The following is a 25005-nucleotide window of genomic DNA, read 5'->3' as shown; positions in this document are numbered from 1 at the left end:
TCCCAGTTGCTGGCGCTAACTACTGGACCACTTTGACTAGGTATAAGTTAGGTGGTCCAGTGGTTAGCGTCAGTGGCTGGGATTCTCTCTGTCGCAGGTTCATGTTGCCTTAGAGCTCCAGTTAATTTCCTCATTGATATATATCACATTAGTGTAATTTCTTAGTAGTAGTAGTAGTGGATGATTACTAGTGTGAAAATGTTGACTTGACTTGGTGATATTAAGTGTTGACAAAATGGTGAATGGATGGGTGTCATTTCAGTGACTTTATTCTTTTCAATACTATTTTCCTGTCTTCTCCAGGTTCCCACCATATGAAAATGAAAAAAATTAATGATTGATACACACATATTGCACTTGATGTTAATTGACTTCATGTTCTTTTGCAGATATCTTTAAAAGATGGAATGTGGAATGATCTTTGATATACACATAACTTTTTCCAGATTGACATGGGAGAGGTTAATAGTGAAAGATCAAGAGGGTCTGGATCATCTGGGCCCTCAACTGCTCACATCCAACAGGCTTTCACAAAGTTCTACCCTGCTAGGTATCGCGAAGATCTTAATGAAGAGGAAACTAAGTAAGGAGTTTCTCTTTTTGAATAATACTGTAGGCAGTACAATGAAGCAAGTAAACAAGTAATAAATATTAAAGTACTGTATACAGTATACTAATTGGAGGCTTATTCATTGTACTGTAGTTTAATATATGACTTGTAGGCCCTCCCATCTATTAGTTACATTTGAATGTTGCGTGATGAGCACCACAAACTAAACTAACCTAACCTTCCCAGACCTAATACATGCTATCTGTGGACTAATATGGTACATATGTGCACTATACTAGGCCTAGGAATATTTTAAGTTTTGGTTAAGCAACCCATCCTCTAAACCAGAGGATGGGTTGCACTATGACTAGCCACAGAGCTGCTATTATCATCACATTCCTGTCACTAAATCCTGAATATGAATCCATTTTCCACATGGACTTTTTTTTATGTATGGTCCTAGAGAGATTTGTGCATCTGCAAACTCTTCCAGCCCTTCTATCAATGATCAAGTCTCCAGCCTTTTGTTATGGGTCTAGTCTTTTAAGGCTTGGTTTGTTTTCCCCATGTCACCATACTGTATTTTACAATCATACACAATACAATCTTTATTAATTCCCAAACTCTGACCTCTTGTTTTAAGGCTTGCCTTTTGCAGATGCAACCGTGCATGGTCAAATTCAGCCAGCTACATGTTTATCCCTGTACTAGAGATTTGCTTAAATACACAACTCGCCAGATTCTGTGCAACGCCCTGCCCCCATGATATGGGCCTGGGGCTCCAACCCGTTCTCGCAAATTTAATAAGTCAATATTGACTTATTAAATATGTGCATAGGTGACATACTTAACATAATAGATACCCTTAAAAAGATTCATAGAAAACACCGACCTTACCTAACCTTGTTAGTATCTTAAGATAAGCATCTTATTGCTTCGTAATTACAATTATTACCTAACCTATAATAGGTATAGGTTAAGTAATAATTGTAATTACGAAGCAATAAGATGCTTATCTTAAGATACTAACAAGGTTAGGTAAGGTCGGTGTTTTCTATGAATCTTTTTAGGGGTATCTATTATGTTTAGTATATCACCTATGCACGTAGTTAATAAGTCAATATTGACTTTACGAATTTGCGAGAACGGGTTGGGGGCTCGTGGAGTTTGCACTGGTCCTTTGCCTTCTATTACCTACTCTGCCCTTGCCACTGGTGTATGTCGCCTTGGAATGACTCGTGTGCAATTGCTATGGTTCAGCATATTCACTCATTACACATTGTTTATGTAAGTTGTAATATAAAATGTATATATCACAAGTAAAGCCTGGCCTCGGGCCGGGCTTGTGGAGTAGAACTCCTCCCTGAACCCCATCAACCAGGTATCTTAGGGGGTCTAGAACCACAAGACTATGCTGGAGTTAAGTGTATGAAAGAGGAAGGAAGGTAACTATTGGGAGAAAGCACCTACCAGCTATTATGACCGACCTGCATGAAGCAAGACCATCTAAATAGCTATAGATGGTCCTATTTCATAGAATAGTAATAGTTAAAACTAAGAAGGATAGGTCTAAATAATTGCATTCCATTTACTTAGCATTCCTTGATGCTGTAAAATTTAAAAATACCATATTATAATAATAATAATGTTTATTCAGGTAAAAGTACATATATGTAAAATGAGTTACAAAAAGAATGCTGGATTTGTAGATAGAGCTAGTATATACTATGCCTAAAGCCACTAGTACGCACAGCGTTTTGGACAAAATATTAAGTAATATCTAGTGTTTATTATTTCAAGTATTGAGGCACATTTCCTTGACATCCCTCAACAATTAGCTAATATGGCATCTATTTTTCCTGAATATTATTACCTGTTTGTATATTGAATTATTGGAGTACCAGATTGTCAATTTTTTTTAATGCTTTACTTGTAATTTACTGTAAAAATAATATCAAAAGTAAAGGATGAAGCATGTTTAGTAGGGCATCATAATATTCAGAATTTATAGTTTCATTATACTGTAATGTTTAGGCATACAGTACTTCCAAAAAATAGTTTATGATTGGGAGTTGGATTACAGGACATTGCAAGACAGCTTACAAGAAAAATGGGTAGGCTTACGAGGTAGAACGCAGAATGATTGCGTTCGCATATACCTGACGTGTACAAGAAAGTGGCCATACTTTGGAGCCACACTCTTTCCAGCTGCCACTCCATCACCAGACGGCCCACCAACGCCAGTATGGGTAGCGGTCAGCGAGGATGCCATCACGCTTCTCGATCATACTAGCATGGTATCCATTGGAAGGTGAGACTCTTTCAACTTATCTGCATTCTAAAATTTAAAGTAATTACTCTTCAATATGTATTCTTGTATACCTGAAAATAAAAGTTGCTGGTAAAGCTGCTGTCACACCAAAAATTTTAAGGGACATTTTGTGGATTTGCTTTACCAGTAATCATAATAACCACAACTAAAGTGAATATATTCCCGAGGAAAAATTAAAAAAAAAAATATTAGTTTAGTCACATTCGTGATTATGAAAGTCATGTTAATATGCCCTTTTCTGGTGAGGACTTTAGTAACTCAGACCGTAAACACTGGCTGAGCTATACCTATACCCCTGCAATGCTTGCCTGTTTCATGTGGCAACTCCATGGTGTGCTCAAAATAATAAAAAAATATAAATTTCTTTCAAATATTGTTAAAATGCATTACCTTGATAACAGGAAACTAAAAAAATCTATGTAGAGAGAGAGTGTCGTGATGACATCACCAATTCACAATTATTATCTCGAGATGATTTCGGGGCTTAGCGTCCCCGTGGCCCGGTCCTCGACCAGGCCTCCTCTTTGTTACACATCCCAAGGAAGCAGCCCATAGCTGCTGTCTAACTCCCAGGTACCTATTTAATGCTAGGTGAACAGAAGCATCAGGGTGAGAGAAACTGCCCATTTGTTTCCGCCTCTAATGGAGATCGAACTCGGAACCGCAGGACTATGAATCCGAAGCGCTGTCCACTCAGCTGTCAGACCTCTAAAAAATTTTATGCCAACAGCATTTGGTGTTCCCAGGCAGTCACCCATCCAAGTACTAACCAAACCCAACGTTACTTAACTTCGCCGATCGGACGAGAAGCAGTGGTATTCTCAACGTGGTATGGCCATTGGTCATTGATCACGATCATGGTCATTAAATCCTGAATGTGAAACATTTTTCAAATTCATTTTCCAAACGAACATGAAGTCCCATTGCATGATGTACAGAGGTGAAAAACTGTGGCCGTGTGCCATGGTTGTTTGTCTGACTTTGGGAACATTGTCAGCAGGATCACAACTTATGGTTGATGAGGTAGTACTGAGGCCCCCCCCCCCTCACATCCAGAAGGGGGTGCCCAGGACTTTTTTCGAAGATAGCATCTGTTTACTGGAGTCCTGAGGAATGGTGTAAGCTCTGTGTACCCACAGGAGTTTAAATTATAAACTAGTCAAGAACTAAATCTCCTTTGTCATTGCAATTTGTTGCTGCTGATTTTGTTCAGTGAATATTATCAGGTTCCACTGCTGTATGGAACTATTTGCCTTCTTTGTTCCTTAATGATTGGGCTACACTTGAGGCTTAAATTACCTATCTGATTTTGCATGCAGCCCATGCTCTTGAGTTGGCAGATTGTACAAAATGCAGAGTGCTAACCTAATCAGAAACAGAGTTGCTACTCTCCTGTGCAAGTGCTGCTTCTTTTCCAGCAACCAACTCTTGTACTGTCCTGCAGATGTGATGATTCATGAACATGATTATACTGTTTTTATAATGTTGATAACGTCAATAAGAAGTGTCACGTGAAATTCCAAAAGGAACAGCTAATGAACTTTAGGGAAGCTAAACTCATTAAAGAAAAAAACAACATTTGGAGATGATGCATAGACTCTGCAGCCATCAAAATACAACATCATCAAACAAAATTGAGGAATATTCAGCATTTCCCCTGTTGCTAAGTTAATACTTAAAAAATATATTTGATAACAATCACAGTTTTCACTTTACCCCCACCTTGGCTTCCCTCTCCTCACTCATACCTCTTTTTTCCATTTATATCTGTTATAATTAATAAAGCCATTTCTGGTGACACGTTGCATTAACTATAGTCTGCTCTCATCTCTATACTGTTGTTAGCATTTTATGCTCTTGTCAACCAACATTCATCACTGGAGCTACGTGGGCCGGACTCTGACCAGGTCTCTTGGTCAACAAGGCTGTTAGATACTGCTGCTAGCAACCTGGCATATTAATCACAGCCTTAAACAATTTTTCTTTCATTATTCAAATAATTGAAACTAGTGCACACCCACAAAATTATCCATCAAATGGTTTTAGCCTTGCTGTGCACATTGTTAAAATCTAAAGATGTTGGCTGTCTGTTTTTTCTAGAATGTTGGTAAAAATGTAACATTTCTCATTCAATTTTAAATGCAAAATGAATACAAATTCTGTTGATATATTTATCAAGCTTTTTGTTAATTAAAATTTTTAACTCGTATATTTTCTTCAGATATGGATATGAATCTGTTGTAACATTTGGTGGCTGCCAGGAAGATTTCATGTTAGTAGTTCACACACCAGAGGAAGACAGTGCACATCACCCTCCAGGAACCCACAAACTTCTCCTTTGTATGAATAAACCAAAGGTAAGTGTACAGAAATGCACATTATTTCTCAAATAAAACATTAGTCCAATTGGGTTAGCCGTCCTGTTTACATAGTTAATTGAAAGACTTTTTCCAGCAACTTAATTATAACAAACTAATAATAAAAATATGTTAAAGAATTAATTGTTAAAAATTTCACACAATATTAACCTTTTTCTATATTTGGGACATGTTTTTATAAAACCTCTCACAGGGAATTTATGCCAAACAAACTTACCTATACATGAGAGAAAATGCTTTACATTCCAGTGACCTCCAAAAGTCTATTTTCTGAAAGGGCCAAATAGTGGCTCTGTTACAGCAGAGAATGCTGTCTTTCCACCTGTTGATGCAGGCCTGCTCACTTCCCACCTTGATAAACCACCAGGCTATGGCTCCCATGTACTGTATGACTTTGAAGCCAGGAGTACCACACCTGTATTAATCAAAGTGGGGGCCCTTGTTCTTGGGTGCTCTCTACATTATCCTCGTCACTGCATTTTTTGGTATTTTTTAATTTGTTCTCATTTTTATCCCACTCTGGGCTCGTTCAGAGGGCTCTGGAGGACTTGGGCTCGTTCATTCCTGAGCGAGCTGCTGGTATTGTCAGTTGATGTTCCTTTCAGGGTTTGAAACCTACATAGCTACCCCTGGTTTTTGTTGGGAGGATATGTAGCTTCTGTGCCTGTTGCCCAACTTCTCTTCCCTTCTTTCTTCTGATTTTGGGCTCCCTGCCATTCTCGTCATCTCTGTGGGATGGAAGGGTTTGGCTTAACACTTTCGCGCTCCCGGCAGTCGAGCGTAAAACATTGCCCTTGTGCGTCCGGCGTTTCGGGTGATCGTGCAGCGACACTGAAAAGTGTATACTCTTTTCAGCATTGTGACCTTAATTTTTGATGTACATGTTTCAATTTGGTATCAATGTGTTTGCAATAGAATGTTTTAGAAGAACATGTGTATAAAATGTCAGCAAAGCATGCGTGAGACCGGCACCAAATAAAAAACTACGTCGATCGGTAGCCGTGTGCGCCAAACAGCGATGAAATGTTTCTACTCTTTTCAGGTTTGTCAACTCCACACTTGTCCTACATCGTTCATTTTGGTATCACCGTGATCACAATAAAATCTCCTACACGGAGATATGCATATACATTCCCAATTATGGTCATTCCTCACCCGCAGCAACGCCCAAAGTCACCCTAGTGAAACCCGTTAGAGTACACCCATAGCCACACCCGAAAAAACCATACTGAAATTTTCCGTTTACTAACAGAAGTTTTTGTGCTACATCGTTCATTTTGGTATCAAATTAGTCACAATAAAATGCGCAGCAATGTATATAATGGATTGAAAACACACGGGAGCGGATATAAATGCCGAAAACTACAAAAGTGTTACGCGCGAGGGGAGAGTAGTGCGGTCACTCGTGGCGTCAACAGTGTAAGTCGACCACGTGAGCGCCTATGCCGAGGTGCCCGTGGGCCTATTGGGGAGAACGGGAATATAATGGAGCACATTTTAAAAGTAATCCGAAGTCGATCGGATAAAAATTGAATTTTATACAAATATTTTATTGTTGGACGCAAATGATGATACGAGATAGGACTCGAGATAAAAATTGTGCCGCATTATGTGTCAAGAGAAGGGAAAAGTGTTAATTAAGTGACTCGCAAGTGAGGCAGGAGGTTAACTGGAACTTTGGGAGACCCTCTTTTTCGCAGGGATGAGGAATACCTGGCCTAATCTGCAGATGAGTGGGTTAGGCCAAGAAAAGAGGAATTGTCTTTGATGAACAAACACTGACATGAACCACTACAAGGGAATTCATATACAATTATAGTGTAGACAAGAAAAATTAACTGTCACGCCCCAAGTACACTATCGGCCAAAGTACAGATCCAAACCACATAGAAGCCCGCTTTATTCAGGGTTACGAATCTCCTGCACGTTGCTCATTTTGATTGGTGGCTTTTTCTTGGGGTTTGTTCATATCTTATCTCCAAGCTTATAGGCCTTCTTAAAGAAAAAAAGGAAGAAAACGTTCTAAGGTTTGAGTGCGGCACTCTGGTGTTTTTTTTTTTTGCCAACAAACAAATGCTCCTACAGGCTTTAAACTTCTGTTTAACTTCCAGCTTTTGGTGATCACAAGTGTTTTATGCAGAGAAAGGGTTAAGCTTCTTGAAAGTTACTGAAACTAGGTTAAATATAAAAAAAATTGAAATAAATGAGATTTATTGTACTGGTATTTAAAATAAAAAAAAATGGCTAAGGTGAAGACTTCATAATGTAAATTACAGTATAATGATATAAAGAAAAAATTATTAGTAATAATCCCATTCTGTTTTCAGATCCTGGAACTAACCCTCCTTATTGCTGACTACATGAATGCCATGGGTCGTCCTCTGCCAGGCACTCCCCAGACAGGAACGCTGACTCGTCACGGGTCTAGAAGGTCGGCTCGATCCCACATAACCTCCATTCCTGGCCAACCCGACTTGTTGAAAATGACAACAGAAGTAGATAGCAAATTACAGCGCCTCGATGCCAAACGAAGAGCACAGGTCGACTCGACTGTTGTCTGACCCGCAGTGCACGCTAGGTCATCATGAGTCAGGTTTATGCTCGGCCCAACTGCCACACTGTGATAATGCTTCACATAAATACTAAAATTTTCAGCTGCTCATATGTCCATACTCCAAAGATTTTTTTTAGATATATATATATTTGAGATATACAAAAATAGTAAAGTGCAGGACTCCTCTGTGGAGATGAAGGAAACAGGTAAGTGGTTGTGTATGGTACACAAATGACCTTTTACATTGATAATGGATGTGTTATGTGGCCGAGCATAGTTTACAAATGATCTGAAAATAATAAGATACCATTCTGAAAAATTAATATTTGAATTTTAAATTCAAATTAAGTACAGAATTCAAAGTTAATTTGGTTAATTGACTATAGAATTTTGTTTACTACGGCACAATATTGATGTTTCATAATGAAATATAAAACATCTTTTCAGGTCGTATATTAAATAATGTGCCTTATGCTGCACTTTCAAATCTCTCAATTATATACAGCAATTTGTGATTTTATTTAAAGTATAGATTACTAAATGAAAATTACACAAAACTGATATATAAGTATTTTATTAGAATATAACTGCACATGCATATAAAAACAAATGCCACATGTAAAGATGCTTTAAAGCCCTAGTCTATGATAAATCTAGTCTAGAGAGTGTAGTAAGAAAATGCAGTTTCATGTAAACAAAAACTGAAAATAAAGAGATGCAGTGTACAGCTATCCAGTCTAGACTGAATTAAAATTAGAATATAATTTGCATACAAGAGAAACCTAAAGTTAACAAATGGAGTGCTTTAAATTAAACAATGGCAGAAGTCAAGTGTTGAATTTACAGAATTTTCTTTATTTTATTTGTTTATTTTTTATGGAAACTTTAGTAGCTCCCCAAATTTAAGCAATAGGTTCTATTTCCTCAAGAAGGCAACAGGAGCTGGAGATCAGAACCAAAGAAGAATGAGAACAACCAAAAGCAACATGACAAAAAGTATGTACCAGATGGTAAATAGACAATGAAGTCACCACGATGTAAACAGTGAACCTGTTGCAGTAGTTTCTAAGCGTTATATGACAAAGAGTGCTGGGAAGACGGAACACCACGAGCGTAGCTGTCATCCTGTAACTACACTTGGGTAATTACCTGTCCACCACCAGTTGACACCCCAGGTTGGATCACTGCAGTAAGCAGTCACCCAACACAAGGCAAAGCAAACCAGAAAGCTCCCTTCTCCCTCTCCCCTCCCTCCAAAAAAAGGAATGAAAAAAGCAGAGGCAACCAAGCACAACAGAACCAAGCAGGGAGAGCAAAAGGGGCCTTGGAATCACTGCTCAGCATGAACCAACTGACTTCAATACCCTGTAGAATAGCAGGGAAAGGCCATTAACACAAGCAGTGGTAAGGGACAAGCATGGGGCTCAAGAATCATGAAATGGGAGCACAATGATGCGGTTAAAAGCCTGAACATGCCAGGTTCACAGCCCAATACCATAGTTCCTGCAAATTTCAAGAAACCCTGCCCAGAAGCACAAATGCACACAGAAGGCTAATGGAAAATAGTCTCTCTGGAAGTGCATCTCCAGAGGAGTGTGGTCCAGCCCATGCTAGGATGACAAAGAAGGCATGTTTGGTCAGGGCCAGGTTTCAAAGCTGGCAGATTGAAATACCACATCGTCAGGAATTATCAAGAGAAATCAGTCATTTCTGAAAGCCCCACCCCCACTTTGGTCGCCCACAGAGATACCCACCTGGGAATCTCCAAGCCTTGAGTACCACAGCAGGTTTTTAAGATTCATGAGCACCTAACAGAAGCCAGGACCTAAATCTGGCTCCCTCAATAGAGGCAAGAGGAGCCTAAGGGACCACCACAAAAATCTGAAGGAAAATTACCAGAGGGATAGTAACACACAAAAAGCAACTGCACCCAATGTTTTTGCAGCAAGCAATGCTAGTTGGCAACACTTGCCTGTTGGAGTGATGAACAATCATCAGTGCCTACAGCATTCATGATTGTTTTCATCCCTGTTGTTGTGAGATTGTCAAACTTCTATGCGAGATGACAGATATGTCACGTCACACATGCCTGCTTTGCTAGTGGCAGCTTACAACTGCTTTACAGAACAGCATTCTATTTTTGTCATCTGCAACCTCGGTTGGGCTCAAATACCCGAAGTTCGGAGCCTTCACTGTTTTACGACGACGAATTTATGACTTGTCCAAATTTCTACACGACCACTTTTACCTTGTTTTGCAAATCTATTGGCTCCTAGATGTACCTGATACCTACTTGATGGGGTTCTGGGAGTTCTACTCCCCAAGAAGACTCCCCTACGTGGATGAGGTTCTAGGAGTTCATCCTCTCTCCGTGCCTGGCCTTGGGCCAGGCTTGACTTGGGAAAATTTGGTTCAACAGGCTTGGAGCAGCTTGCACGACCCACATATCCACTACAGCTTAGTTTGTCTGGCACTTGCAGAAAAGTGTCCAGTTTTTCTTGAAGATTTCCACTTTTGTTCTGGCAATATTTTTTATACTTGCTGGGAGGATATTGAACAACAGTGGACCTCTGATGTTCATACAGTGTTCTTTAATTGTGTCTAGGTGGCACCTTTATTCTTCACTGGCTCTTATTCTGCATGTTGATGTCCCTGGATTTCAAGGATGCATGTTAACATGTCCTGATTCATCCAAGATTCAGAATTTGTTGAGGTTTCTTGATTCCCACTTATGGGTTCTTTACTTTGGCCTAAACCTGGCAGCTATGACTTTCACCAGGTTGACGCAGGTCGTGGTGTCTCGTCTCTGTGTTACGGGGGATTTGCATCTTGGCCTACCTCGACAACTGATTGGTTTGGGCTCCCATCTGGTCTCCTTCTTTGCAAGTAAGGGATCTGGTTGTTTGCAGTTGGCAAAGAACCAATTCTAGTTAGTTGTGAACTCGCAGAAGTCCAAGTTGGTGCCATCACAGGTTTTGATGTGGCTGAGCTTGAATTGGAATTGTTGATCGGCATGCTCTGCTCTGCCTCCACTGATTTTGGCTCGGCTGAATTTCTCATTTGCATCTCTAGCAACTATGCTGCAGCCTGAACTTTATCTGTGTGGTGTATTTGTTGTCATGTTTGGTTGTGAGTGCTGTATTAGTTTTTCAAGGGAAAGATTTTCAACCATCACTGACATTGGTGGGTGCAGACACTGGCAGCTGTGTGGTGGCTGCTTTGTTACCACTTTCATTATGCTATTCAGTGTTTGATTCAGCTTTTCCCGCCTGTGCTTGACTTGTTTGCAGATGTCTCGAGTTTGGGCCCCTTCATTTAGCGTGCACAATGGTTCACAAGTTGATGGTGGTATGGTTTGCTCAGAATTTGATTCACCTACCTTGGGGCACCGTGACCCGACTCGACTCCAGTTGTTTTGACATGTCAAACTTGTATGCGAGATGACAGTTTCTCTCCTTGTGATTCTTAATTTAGGATCATTAAGCTAGGTTCGTTGTCTGAATTAGGTTTGCAAGGCAAGCTGGTCACTCCTGTTATGAAGTTTAACTCTGCAGGTTGCTAGTCATCTTGATTTTTGGTTCACGTGCATGGGATGTCATGTGTTTTTGCAGTCTCACAGCGATACCTCATTTTGACGAGTGGACAGTCGATGACAGGCTCTTCCATTGGATCAACGAGATCCTGTAGCTGGACCTCTTCATTGATAGCATTGCAGTGGAGGAAAGGGCCAGTGCACTATATGGAAGCAAGGTGACTGAGCTAGGAGAGAAGGAACCAAACTCCTCAGAGCAGGTGTACCTGGTAGGGTAGGAGAAAAGTGGAAACCAATATCCAAGGCAGAAAGTCGAGTGCAAAATAATAAACCAGAGCACGTGCAATGAGGTGACAAAAAAAAGTCATGAAACAGAAGGAACAAAAGACTATAGTCCATAGGAATATGTTCCAGCAATAGCCAACATAAATTAGCTTAATGGTGAAAGAGGCAGTGGGCTGCTTGTATGTAACCAGGCAAATACAAATGTAGGCTGTAGAGGCTCCTGAGTGGACTGGGCTGTCACCAGTCACAACAAGCTCATTGTTTTCATCATGGTTATGTTTGTTGTCTGGTTATTGTAATTTTTGTCATGCAGTTGTTTGCCTCAGTAAACTTGTGTTTCTGGTTTGAGAGAGAGTGCAGTAATCTCCAGCCCCCCCTTCACCTCACCAAGGTACCCATATTATTATCCTGTCTGGTAGGCAAGAATTAGTCTTGGAGGCCTGATGAAATTCCCTAAGGTATGACTTAACCAGTATTGACCTTCAGGAAGCTATTGAAGGCTTCTCTTTCCAAAAAGACAAATTTCTAGAGTGAACTTGACTTGTGTTGCAAAGAAAAGCAGACTGTTTTTGGGTTAACATGTATCCATGAAAAAGGGTTGCAGGACTCTGGGTTAGAAAATGGCATCGATTCCTGGTAATCCCCCTGGATCAACCAGGAATCAGGAGCTCCAGCAATGTCAAAGAATTGATTTGGTTTATTGTATTCTTACAGAAAAAAAAGATTTACTTGAGACAATGGCATATTTATATTTTCAAAGTAAAATCAAACCTATATATACAGTATACATACATATTCATAAATTGTCAACTGCACTGCTGTGGATAGTAACATTTCATTCACTTGGACACTAGGAGTCTTGAACCACAGCTGTCTACGGTTCAGTTTATAGAGCTTCTGTCTTCCGCTCTTAGGGTCGGCAGTTCCAGACTCCTAGCACCCAAGTGAATGAAATACACACGTATAATGTACATATATATCTATACATACAAAATGTACATGTATATTGTGCATTTTAGGCAGAAGTACCCAACTAGGCCTAATTAGCATGGCTCACTGTGTCCATTTAGGCTATTTTCTCAGGGTAGCCTTTTGGTGGCTCCTGTAGCTATCTCATTGAGATTGCTCCATACTTTGAAGTCACATCAGTAGGGTGAGTTGTATTGGGTCTACTAGAAACCAGTGGCAGGACCTGGTCCCCTCTGAAAGGTGCAGAGAGTAAATGACAGTCATATCACCAGGAAAGCATCCAGGAAGTCAGGAAAGCTTTATAGATAATTGCTGGAATCACAAGAAGCGAAGTTCAAAACTAGCAAAAAAAACTGTCTAGATAATTCAAACGAAAGAAAATAATAGTTATATTAATTTTAATATTTGGAGTTGTTTGCCAGTTGTGAGGCTTTGGTTGTTTTGAAGCCAGCAGGATCTGCAAAGCTTCATTGAGTTTGTGGGTGCTTTCCAGGTGAAATGTCATTTGTTGTCTGTTCCTCTCTGAGGGGACCAGGTTCTGGTCTCCATTAGGCCAAACAGTAGTCGTACAACTGATGTGTCTGTAGTATGGAGTAATCTCAGTGGGATAACTACAGGAAGTCACCAGGCCTTTCTACCAGAAAGAGGAGTTACATTACATCCAACACTTGGTTTTGTTGTATCCTTGCAGGGAATTGTAGAACTATCACAATATGTGAATGATTGTTATTATTTAATATTGTTTAAATTTTACTTACATTAGGCAGTACAAAGACTTGGCTCAAAACATACAAAATGTATATCAATAATGTTGACTTGAATATATATTTATTAATGCATAAGAACAAATATTGAACAAAATTATTTTTAAGGGAATTCAGCAAATCTGCCAAAAAAATGCAAGATATACAGTATATGTATATATACCAGGATCCCTCTAATGCATGTACTTAAAGGATGTGTTGTTGAAAATGTTACAAGGTAATCAGGATATACTGAAAGCTGTCTTCTTAACTTTATAACAATAACAGAAGAGGCATTCTGCAGTAAAATGGTCTCGTCAAATTATATCGATAATATCAATGACCCAAGTAAACATTTATTTTACTGTACAGTTTTTATGAGAGATGGCAGTGCATTGTGTTACAGCTTATAGTTGGGTGAATAATTAATATTGAGTTAATCTGAGATGCTGAAACTGGCTGTTCATTGGAGGATGAAAACAGGATCTCCTTTATGAGTGTTCCTTGGTGTTGTTGTAGGTGGGGGCTTTCAGAGCCCATTTCTTTGCTGGTAAAGCTTTGTAACTGCTCCCAGGACTTTGTTGCTCTATTTTATATGCACTGCTTCATTGCAAGATGGGATCATCTTGCTTCAGCATTTGCAAAGTACCTGTAGCATCATAGACGTTGATAGGCTTTTGTGTTTGTTCTTTATTAACCGTTAGGTTTTGTTATTTCCAAATCATTTTCTTCCTCATCCTGTTTGTCATCTAACAGAAACAATTCTGTCTTATATTGGCATCCTGAATGATATTTAGGATCTTTTGACTATTTTGTGATAGTGTTAAATAGTCTTGCAGGCTTGATGTCTGCTTACTTCTGTCACTGGTTGAAAGTCGTGAAATATTTACAGCATTCGAGCCAGTTTCTCCCCCCTTCCTCCCCTACACTATTTATATTGACTTGGGAACTCCATCTCATGAGGCAACGGTAGTCTGAAGAGTCTTCCCTACGTTATAATTATGACATAACTCCTTAACCGTTTTTTTTCACTATTTTGCTGTTGAGGTGGGTCATTGTCTGAAGTAATTAATAAGCAACACATTCATAGTTAATATTGCCAAAGCTTATAGGATGGTTAGATACATTGAGTAACAACAGTGCTTTTGTCAAAACAAATTTAGGCAGAATACTACTTTACACACTGGTAAAAATGAAAAGTAAGCTGGCCCAAGGATAAAGATATCACCCAAGCGTTCTTATGTGATTGCCATATGACTGGGATTTGCTTGGAATAGCCCTCTCCCCATCCGGCCCGTTGGTGTCGTGGATGGCTGCCAGAGTGTGATGCTCCGTGGCTCCTCTGTCCTTTTCTGGCCTTGTACTCATGCTGCTGTCTTCTCTAATTGTGCCGGATCGGTTTTCATTATATTTCGTTTTTCTCCCCCCTCTTCTCCTATCCGCTTGTCGTTTCCTGCCGACCTTTTGGTTGTTTTGGATTGGTTCTATTTTGATGCCCGGGTGCTTGAGGTGGCATACTCTTGCACCCGTAGAACTGTAGTACCCAACGTCTCGAGCGAGGGGAACCTTTTATTGTCAATCCCCCTTTTGTCGCCGAACCCGATCTCGACGGACCGACGGTTCTTAAGGTGTCGTATACTCACGACGCACCCCTAGGGGGCCCCGGCATGATCGGCGAGAGCTTCCTGTTGGGTGTCCTGCCTCTAATTGTGGCTCCATTCGTGGATGACTTTCTTTCTCTTCGTCTGTATGTCGTTGAATGTTTCCGTTGTACCCTCTCACGCTCGTGGGGTGGGCGAGCAAGCCCCCGAGTCGGCCCGTCTTGGAAGACCGGGCTCTGTAGCCTCCGCTGCATTGGGCCCCGACCTTGCTCCTCCTTTGGCCTCTCCGACTCCTTCCCCTGGCTCCCCTCCGGTTGGGTCGAGCCCCAAGCCCCCAGTGGTGACTACCTCGTCCCCTGGCGTGGCTCCATCTCTAGTTGTGACTACTGCGCCTTTTAACCCCTCTCTGTCTGGGGGTTCTCACTGCCGTCCTCGCTCGATTCCTTTGAGTTCTGCTACCTATCAAGCCTTGTTTGGTCCCGCTTTGTGGGCCAAATATTTTGATCTCCTCCCTCTTGACGATTTCTCCCTCCATCGACACGTCGTTGATTCCGTGGATGCCTCCATTACTTTCAACCCCACTCGTCTCGGTACACGTGTCGCGATGCTTCCCGCTCGGCTGCCTTATCCTGCTTTGGGGAGACCCCCGTTCGGGTCTCGAAGAACGCTCCGTTGAATGCCAGCGTTGGCACTATTCTGCTCCCGCCCCATGTTGTGACCGGTGTTTGGGACCTGCGCGACTGCCACGACGATATTCGCCATATCCTCGCTGCCCAGGGCCATTGTATTCTCTAGGTGGACACATTTACTCGTCCCCCTCGTGGTAGTCGCCGTCAACCCCTCCGGGTTGTGAAGATTACCTTTGATGGTAGGACCCTTCCACCCTCTGTCATTGTTGCTGATGCCAGGTGCTCTGTCCAGGAGTACATTCCTTCTCCTCGGCTCTGTAACAAGTGCTGGAGGTTTGGGCACGGTGCCCTCCGCTGCTCCGGGACCGTCTCTCTCTGCCCTTTGTGTGGTGGCGAAGGTCACTGTAAGTCGGAGTGCACTTCTCCCCAGGCTCGTTGCCTGAACTGCGGTGAAGCCCATCCTACCTTCTCCCGTGCGTGTGTCCATTACAAGGTTGAGGCAGCCGTCCTCAACTTGAAGCACCGGGAGCGTTTATCTTTTCCCGAGGCGAGACGCCCGGTTCGCGCCTTATGCTAATATCTGTTACGCTCGCGTGTTGCGCTCTTCCTCTCCTCGTCCTTCCCACCGTCCTCAGACTCGCAACCGTTTCCGGGCCTTGGACCCCGATATGCCGACTGCCCCCTCCTCTGTTCCTTTGGGTTCTCTCGCGAAGGATCCACCTCCTGGTCCTGTGTCTGGGGTTCCCCTTGTTTCTACCCGGTCTGTCTTGTGTGTCTTCTTCCTCGTCTCCCTCCGTTCCTCGTTCTCATCCTTCCCCTCCGTTCCTTGTTCTCATCCTTCCCCTCCGTTCCTTGTTCTCATCCTTCCCCTCCGTCTCTCGACTCTCCCCGCTGCCTGTCGGTGCGGGCAGATGTCCATCGCTCTCCAAACGGCCGTCATGTGTGCTCTCGTTCAGCTTCTCCTGTTGAGACGCTAGAATTTGTTGCCCAGTACGTGGTTGCTGGGACACGTGTCTCTTTAAGTCAGAAGCGTAATCCTGGCTCCTCTCCTTCCTCCTTCGTGGCGGGTAAGAAGGTTTTGCTTTCTTCCTCGGCTCCTACTTCTGGCTCTCTCGCTCCCATTTTGGTGGTTGCGCCCCGTTCCTGCTACGGAGGTTTCTTTAGCCCCCGCTTCCCTCTCGGTTGCTGCGGTGTGCTCCCCTCTTCCTGCTGCTGTCTTTGACTGCTCCCCTCCGTTGTCTCCTCCTCCGGACCCCGCCTGCCTCCTTCCCTCCATCTTTGCTCAGTTTACCCATGCCCCCTAACCCTGACTTTATTCAGGCTCAGCATTCTTTAATGTGCTCTGTTGCCTTTGTTTTTTCCTTGTTTTCTGTTTTTGTCCTTTCTCTTCTCGTCGATGTCTCTTCTTCAATGGAACGTTCGAGGTTATTACGCCAATTTCCTCAAACTCCAACTTCTGATTTATCGATTTTCACCCTTTGTGTCTGTCTCCAGGAGCCGATGCTTGTCCTGGTCGTTTTTGTGGCTATTCCTTTCTCTTTCCCCCCCGGTGCTGGGGCTTCTAATTCTTCTGCTCTCTTGATTCGTGCTGATGTTCCCTTTGTTGTTTTACTTTTTCCTTCGCCTCTGCATTGTTCTGCTGCTCGTATCTTTGTGGGGAAATGGTACACAGTTTGTTCCATTTATCTCCCCCCGAGTGTCCCGCTTTCTCTTCCTGATTTGAAACCTCTCCTAGACTCCCTGCCAGAGCCTGTGCTCCTGCTGGGTGACTTCAATTGTTGTCATTCTCTTTGGGTCGACGTTGGGACGAATACCCGGGGTCGCCTTCTTGAGCCGTTTCTCCTCTCTTCTTCCCTGTCTGTTCTGAATTGTGGTGAGCCCACTCATTTGGACTCTCGGATTCGCACCCTTTCTTGTCTTGATCTTTCTCTCGGCTCTTTACTTAGATTTCTTGTGGCAGGTTCTTGATGACCTTCAATGGAAGTGATCATTTCCCCGTCCTTGTTTCCTTTTTCTCTTTTCACCCTTCCCTCTCTTTCCCTAGGTGGCAGTTTGCTACGGCGGACTGGATCCTATTGACCCTCAGTGCTGCTCTCTCTGACCTCTCAATCTCCTCCTTTTTCATGCCAGTGTCTTCAACGCTGCCCTCCGCTCTATTCCTCGCTCGGTCCACGGAAGTGCGTTCCCTGGTGGAATGTCCGCTGTAAGCGGCACCGCCGTAGGCAGACGACCGATTCTTTTCTTTTGGAAAGCGAGTGCGGTGGCCCATCTGTACGGCTAAACGTGAATGTTGGGCATCTTATGTGTCAACAATTATGTCCGAAACCCCTCTGGTCCAGATCTGGAAGCGTATCCGCAAGATAGGTGGTAAGTTCGTTCACGATGTTTCACCTCCACGATACTCTTGTGGCGGACCCGTTGCAGGTCGCTTCCATACTGGGTTCCCACTTTTCTTGTGTTAGCTGTGGTCTTCATCTTCCCCAATCTTTCCTTCTTCGTAAACCTGTCCTCGAGTCTCGTCCTTTAGATTTCTGCACTCGTGTTCAGCTTCCCTATAATGATCCCTTTTCTCTCTCTGAACTTTGTTCTGCCCTGGCCCCGATGGTATTCATTATGAGATGTTTTGCCATTATCCTCCGTGCACGTCTCAGTAAATACTTATTGAGTCTGTATAATTGGATGTGGGAGTCGTCGTCAGTCCCTGAGGACTGGGTAGTTCCCCTAAGGACTTTCGCCCTCACAAGTTGTGTCTGCAAATTCTTTGAACGTATGGTTAACGTTTGTCCGGTGTGGTTCCTGGAACACCATCACCTCCTCTCCCCTTCTCAATTTGGTTTCCGCAAGTGCCACAGCACGACACATTTCCTGGTGAACTTGGAGGTCTATATTGGTACTGCTTTTGCTGCGAAGACGTCCGTTGTTGCCGTCCTTTTTGACCTGGAAAAGGCTTACGACACCACTTGGCGGTATCATATTCTATGTGAAGTTCATTCTTTCGTGGTCATCTCCTTCTCTTGTCGTTCCTTTCGGGTGCGCCTCGGTACCGCGCTCTCTGCCTCTTTTCAGCAATACGAAGGTGTGCCCCGAGCACTACTTTTTTTGGGGTTGCCCTCAATGGTCTTTTCCGCTCTGTATGTCGATGATTTGCCTCTCCTTCAGCGCCGGCTTGAAGTTGCAATTGATGCCGTGTCATCTTGGGCCACTGATCATGGCTTCAAGTTCTTTACTTCTAAGACTTGTGCCATGACTTTTACGCGGAAACGGGTCGTCCCCTTGAGTACAAAGATTCTGCGAAGCTTTTGGGGTTAATCCTTGACGGTCGTTTGTCTTGGTCTCCACATATGTGTTACCTCCGTGTTGAGTGGTCTAAGGCCTTTACCCTCCTTCGGGTCTTGTCCCATACTTCTTGGGTGGTAGATAGGCGCACTCTCCTTTGTTTACATTCCTCTCTAAGGTCGATTATGGTTGCCCCGCTTACTCGTCTGCGCCTCAGTTCTGGTGCCTTTCGTTCAACTCCCATGCTTAGGTTGTATGTTGACACTGGCTTCCTGTCTCTCCAGGACCGTTGTGATCGCTACTGTATTCGCTATCTTGCGCGGTCCTTACAACATCCTTCCTCTCGCCTCTGTTGTGCTTGAACTTTTACCTCTCCTGTGGTTTTTGTTCCTCTTCACCACGTGCCTCTTTCTGTCGCCTACAGGATTCTCTTTCCGTTCGTATTTTTAATGTTTCTCCTCGTGTCGTTCCTTGTTTGCCCCCGTGGAGAGTCCTCTTCCGCGGTTTTGTACATTCTTGACCCGTATTACTAAAGCTTTTACCCCTCCTACGGTTCTAAAACGGGTTTTCCTCGAGCACTTTTCTTCTCACTCCCGCTGCGTTTCAGTCTTCACCGATGCGTCTAAGTCTGGTGATGGTGTTGGCTACTCTGTTGTTTTTCCCGATCGCACTTATATGTGTCGCTTACTTCCGGAGACTAGCATGTTTAGAGCGGAGCTCTATGCTCTTCGTTGTCAATGTTCCTTTGTAGTTGACTCTCGGGTCCTTTAATGCGGTTCATCCAGTAGTTGTTGAGATCCACCATTGGCTGTTTCTTGTTCACAGTAAATTTAAGTCGGTTGAGTTCCCAGCCATATTGGTGGGTCTTTAAATGAGCATGCGGAAGCTGTCCGCTCTTGTTCCATTTCTCGTAAAGGCATTCCGACTTTTACCCGATTATCCATTCCTCCGTCCTTACCCCGTTGGCAGGCTTTTTGGTAGCAAAGTACGTAGTCTTAAATGTTGTGTTTCCTCGTGGCCGTGCACCGTGATGGGAAACATTTCTGGTGAGGTTGTGTATTGGCCATACTCGCTTAAACCCCGGTCACTTGATGGAGCGGCGCCCTGCTCCTTATTGTCTTAGTTGCATTGTCGCTGTTACGGTCGTGCATGTCCTGACTTCCAGGACAAGCGTGTGTCTTGCTTTCCAACCGGCCCTTTGCGGTCTCCTGTCCCTCAATAGAATTGTTGGCGACTCGGATACTTTTGATATCGTTGGACTTATGCGTTGTCGTATTGGCATCCTCGGTGATATTTAGTGCCCTCCGATTATTTAGCACATTTGATGGTGCTACATAGTCTTCCCGGTTTGGTGCGTTGTTTTGATAATTAAATGCTCGGAATAGTCGTTTAGATTGTCTGGTGCACCAGTGAGGAATTGAGCTATTCATCTGTCACAGACTTGCCACCAATGAGATGTCAAAGAAACTTTGGTTGTCTTCTCTTGATTGGAAAATGCAATGTAAATCTGTTTTGTTTACAAAACTGACTGAGAAGAGAAACCACTTTCTTTGACTATAGATTTTGGTTGTTGGACAATGAAAATGACAATAGGAGATGAAGGTGTATGACAGAATGACTCATGTGCACCCAACATGATACGTTTGATTGAATAAATAGTGAAGGTGTACTATTTATTGTCGACACAAGACTTGACAGGTTTGATGTATGCCAGGTTAACAGAGCATTGTCATGCATGAAATCTGTTTGGTACAGTATATCCAGTATGGTAAAAGAAAAAAATGTGTTGAAAGGTTTGTAAACCGTATTACAAATCTTTAGGTTTGTAAATGTAAACAAAAATGTCATCACAATGATTTAAACGGAGGGATCCATATATATATACACCGAATATGTATGTAATGCATATCGTACATAATAGCCAGAACCCTACTACTTGAGCTAGTAATTAAACTGACAACATGAACTAAATTAGGCCTAGTTTTACGTATGTTAGGCAGTACCGAGAAATAATGGGTGTATTTAGGTCAGCTTGCCAAGTTAGTATTGATTGAAAACAAAAAATAGAATTTATGTATAATGAAAAGCTTATAAATCTATGAGATAAATGTTTGTTTTTTCAAAGTTGGCTTTTATATGAGATACATACATATAATCAACTACATTAGGAAAGTAGACACTAGTCAAATCCAGAGAATGTACTGCAATTCAAAACATTGAAGAACTGTAATGTTACTTAACAGTTATCATTGTTCCTTTGCATGTGACATCATTAATGGCACGTGACAATTCAGCCACATTCGTAATATTTAAGGCATTGCACGTGATAAAATCCTATGTGTGTTATATGTTGGAAACAATATACTTTGGCATGATTTGAGAAAAGTAGAAAAAAAAGATCCTTTGTAAAGATGAACTAAATTCAAACCCCGATAAAGTTATTTCTTAATCTGTGTAATGTCTTTGGAAAGATCTGCTAATTTAAAATACAAAAGTATATTATAATTAAAGGTAGAAAATGAATTGTTTTGTACAACATAAGTTGGCATTACTTTATTTTGTAATTACATACAGTACATATTTATGAGTTGCATAAAGTGGAGAGTTAGGATAATTAAGTGTTGAAACCTCTTATGTATTCCAGTATAAAATGAAAATATAATCAGCAAATCCAATGAAAATTTTATGAGTAATCATGTCGAGAGATGATACTGTAATTATTTGGTAATGAGACTATTTAAAATTAGTGTTTATAGAAAACCAGTAACAGGATAGTGATGATAAAAGTAATCTATATTTCTTGTATTAATTTTGATAATCATTTCATACAGATTTGTCAATAAGAATGTCTGAAACTATGTTTTAATGTGCTATTGATCAAAGGTGCCATAATTACTAGTCAGTACAGTATGTGAAAGTTATGTAAAACATCAAGTCTGATCATGTATGCCTTCCAGGATTGTATGATTAAGTAAAAGTATAAACATTGATGCGGTGTAAATAGTACTATGTCTAAATATGAGTATACATTAAGCACTGTCATGTCCCTCCCCTTTATACCACCATATACTGGCAAAACACTGAAGCATGTAAGTGATCTACAGACCAGTTGTGCATTGCCTACATCTTGCCAGAGAAGTCACAGGTTTTAAAATTTCACATTGAACTTATCGTAGACATTGTATATGGCATTGAAATCACAATTTACTTTCTTCACCTTAGTCAGTTTGTGTACATAGTGCTTTTCTTTTATATTTACGGTTTGTGAAAGTTTTGTATATGATCTACATAGCCCCCAGTGGTGTGTTGTGAGAGTTAAGGGAATGTTCCTGCTATGCCTTACATTGCTCCAGAGTGAGTTTACACAGACGTAGTTGATAAATATCCAGGCAGGTGAATTTGTAGTCAGACTTTAATATTCTCAACTGCTAAACACAATTTCAGTCAGGATTTATGTAAGAGTCCCTTATAGCTGTATCAGATGTCTAAAAATAAAGTGCTATCGTAAAATAAATACAGTACAGTTTTTATGAAACAAATTAGAATAAAGTGTATATATGTAGTTGAACAGTATCTACATGTTATTAATAAGAATAGTTTTAGGCACAAGAAATGCATTCAGCGTAAAACTACGATCAATATTATACTGTATATAAAAAGGCAATTGACCTACAGTTAATCTTTGATGTTCACACGCTCCAATTGTTAGTTACAGAAAAACATGGACATTGTAAATAATGACCATCACACAAATTAAATACAAGTACCTGCCATGTTTATTTGTTCAATATATAGTCATAAGGTTACTTTGTCAGAATTATTGGGCTTAAAGTATATTAGTGTACAAGTTGTCATATAATTGCACAAGCAAATTATGCTTCTCTGAAGATATTAGAGTTGAGGAAAAAAATATAAATAAACTAGAGCAAATAGAAATGTTGAAAGAGTTTAGTAAAAGCAGTATCTACACAAGTGTGAGTTACATTTGTTGAAATAATCATTTTGCCAATTAGAAAAGTAGAGTATGAATGTCAAAATATACAAGACATGAAAGAATTTGTAAATAAAAGACATTTAACTAGGAAACATTATTTGTATGTGTGTAATATATTGGATGGAGTAGAATTTAACGTGTTCGTAATGGGAATGGTGTGCATGTCTTATTACAGTTCCATAATGATGACAAGAGTTGTAGAAAGTACGCAAATATTTGATAAAGTAATTGTTGGACCTCAAATTGAATATAAAGTACCCCATTATTTGTAGAATGTACCCCCCTCAGCTCGTTGTCGCCGTGTGATGCTCCTTGGGACAGTCCTTTTCTAGCCTTGCGCTCCTGCTGCCGTCCTCTCCAATTGTGCTGGGCATCTTTTCCTTCTGTTTCGTTTTTCTCCCCCCTCTTCTCCTATCTGGTTGCCGTTTCCTGCCGACCTTTTGCTAGTTCTGGTTCTTCCCTTGGACTTGTTCTATTTTGATGGCCGGGTGCTTGAGGAGGCATACTCTTGCACCCGTAGAAGTGTAGTATCCGACATCGAGAGGAACCTTTTATTGTCAATCCCTCTTTCGTCACTGAACCCGATCTCGACGGACTGTCGGTTTCTTATGGTGGCGTATACTCACGACGCACCCCTAGGAGGCCCCGACAAGATCGGCGATAGCTTGTTGTTGGGTGTCGTGCCTGTAATTGTGGCTCTATGGTGGGTGTACATTCGTGAATGAATTGTTGTTTTCGTCAAGATGATAACCCCTGTTTAGGCTTCTTCTGGTTTACCTTCTCAGGCTCGTGGGGTGGGCGACGAAGCCCTCGAGTCGGTCCGTATTGGAAGAGCGGGCTCTGTAGCCTCCGCTGCATCGGGCCCCGACCTTGCTCCTCGTTTGGCCTCTGACTCGTTCTCCTGGCTCCCCTCCCTCCTGTGTGGTTGGGTCGAGCCCCAAGCCCCCAGTGGTGACTACCTCGTCCCTGGCGCGGCTCCTTCTCTAGTTGTAACTACTGCGCCTTTTAACCCCTCTCTCTCTCTGGGGGTTCTGACCTCTGTCCTTGTCACGGCCGCCCTCGCTCGATTCCTTCCAGTTCTGGTACCTATCAAGCCTTGTTTGGTCCCGCTTTGTTCCACAAATATTTTGATCTGCTCCCTCTTGATTCTGCGCCTCGTGACGATTTCTCTCTCCATCGACATCTCATTGATTCCGTGGATGCCTCCATTACTTTCAACCCCACTCGTCTCGTTGCTGCTCCTTCTCAGGATGCTGCTTCCCGCTTATCCTGCCTTGGCGAGACCTCCGTTTGGGTCTCGAAGAACGCTCAGTTGAATGCCAGTGTTGGCACTATTTTGCTCCTGCCCCATGTTGCGACGATATTCGACATATCCTCGCTGCCCAGGGCCATTCTGTTCTCCAGGTGGACACGTTTACTCATCCCCCTCGTGGTAGTCGCCGTCAACCCCTCCGGATTGTGAAGATTACCTTTGATGGTAGGACCCTTCTACCCTCTGTCATTGTTGCTGATGCCAGGTGCTCTGTCCAGGAGTACATTCCTTGTCCTAGGCTCTGCAACAAGTGCTGGAGGTTTTGGCACGGTGCCCTCCGCGACTGTTTCTGTGTGTCGGCGAAGGTCACTGTAAGTCGGAGTGTACTTCTCCCCAGGCTCGTTGGCTGCACTGTGGTGAGGCCCATCCTACCCTCTCCCGTGCGTGTGTCCATTACAAGGTTGAGGCAGCCGTCCTCAACTTGAATCACCGGGAGCGTTTATCTTTTCCAGAGGCGAGGCGGGTCCTGCCTTATGCTAATATCTCTTACGCTCTTCCTCTCCTCGTCCTTCCCGCCTTACTCAGACTCACAACCGTTTCCGGGCCTTGGACCCTCATGCGCCCACTGCCCCCTCCTTTGGGTTCTCTCCCGAAGGATCCTTCTCCTGGTCCTCTGTCTGGGGTTCCCCTTCCTGCTACCCTGTCTGTTGTGTCTTCTTCTTCCTCCTCCGATCCTCCTTCCCCTCCTCTTCCTCCATCTATCGGCTCTCCCCACTGCCTGCCTGTCGGTGCGGGTGGATGTCCATCGCTCTCCTAACGGCCGTCGTGTGTGCTCTCGTTCGGCTTCTCCTGTTGAGACACTGGAATCCGTTGGCCGGACACCGGTCTCTTTAAGTCAGAAGCGTAAGCC

At 42.6% G+C, this 25005-nt stretch overlaps 1 protein-coding gene and 1 pseudogene across 6 annotated transcripts in view; one reads left to right on the top strand and one right to left on the bottom strand.

The window, feature by feature from the left end:
• Nucleotides 1-22363, top strand: part of LOC123765293 (uncharacterized protein CG43867) — a 1137736-nt gene extending 1115373 nt beyond the window's left edge. For all 6 annotated transcript variants that reach the window (XM_069335520.1, XM_069335522.1, XM_069335521.1 and 3 more), the window contains 4 exons: nucleotides 447-583; nucleotides 2634-2861; nucleotides 5104-5239; nucleotides 7588-22363. In XM_069335520.1, coding sequence (XP_069191621.1) covers nucleotides 447-583; nucleotides 2634-2861; nucleotides 5104-5239; nucleotides 7588-7821 — 735 coding nt within the window. In that variant the 3' untranslated portion in view covers nucleotides 7822-22363. The remainder of the gene's footprint in view (nucleotides 1-446; nucleotides 584-2633; nucleotides 2862-5103; nucleotides 5240-7587) is intronic.
• Nucleotides 3604-3725, bottom strand: LOC123765406 (5S ribosomal RNA; annotated as a pseudogene).
• Nucleotides 22364-25005: the final 2642 nt, after the last annotated feature.

This window comes from Procambarus clarkii, chromosome 33 (assembly GCF_040958095.1).
Source record: "Procambarus clarkii isolate CNS0578487 chromosome 33, FALCON_Pclarkii_2.0, whole genome shotgun sequence".
Lineage (NCBI taxonomy): Eukaryota > Metazoa > Arthropoda > Malacostraca > Decapoda > Cambaridae > Procambarus > Procambarus clarkii.
This window is presented reverse-complemented; position numbering and strand designations above follow the sequence as displayed.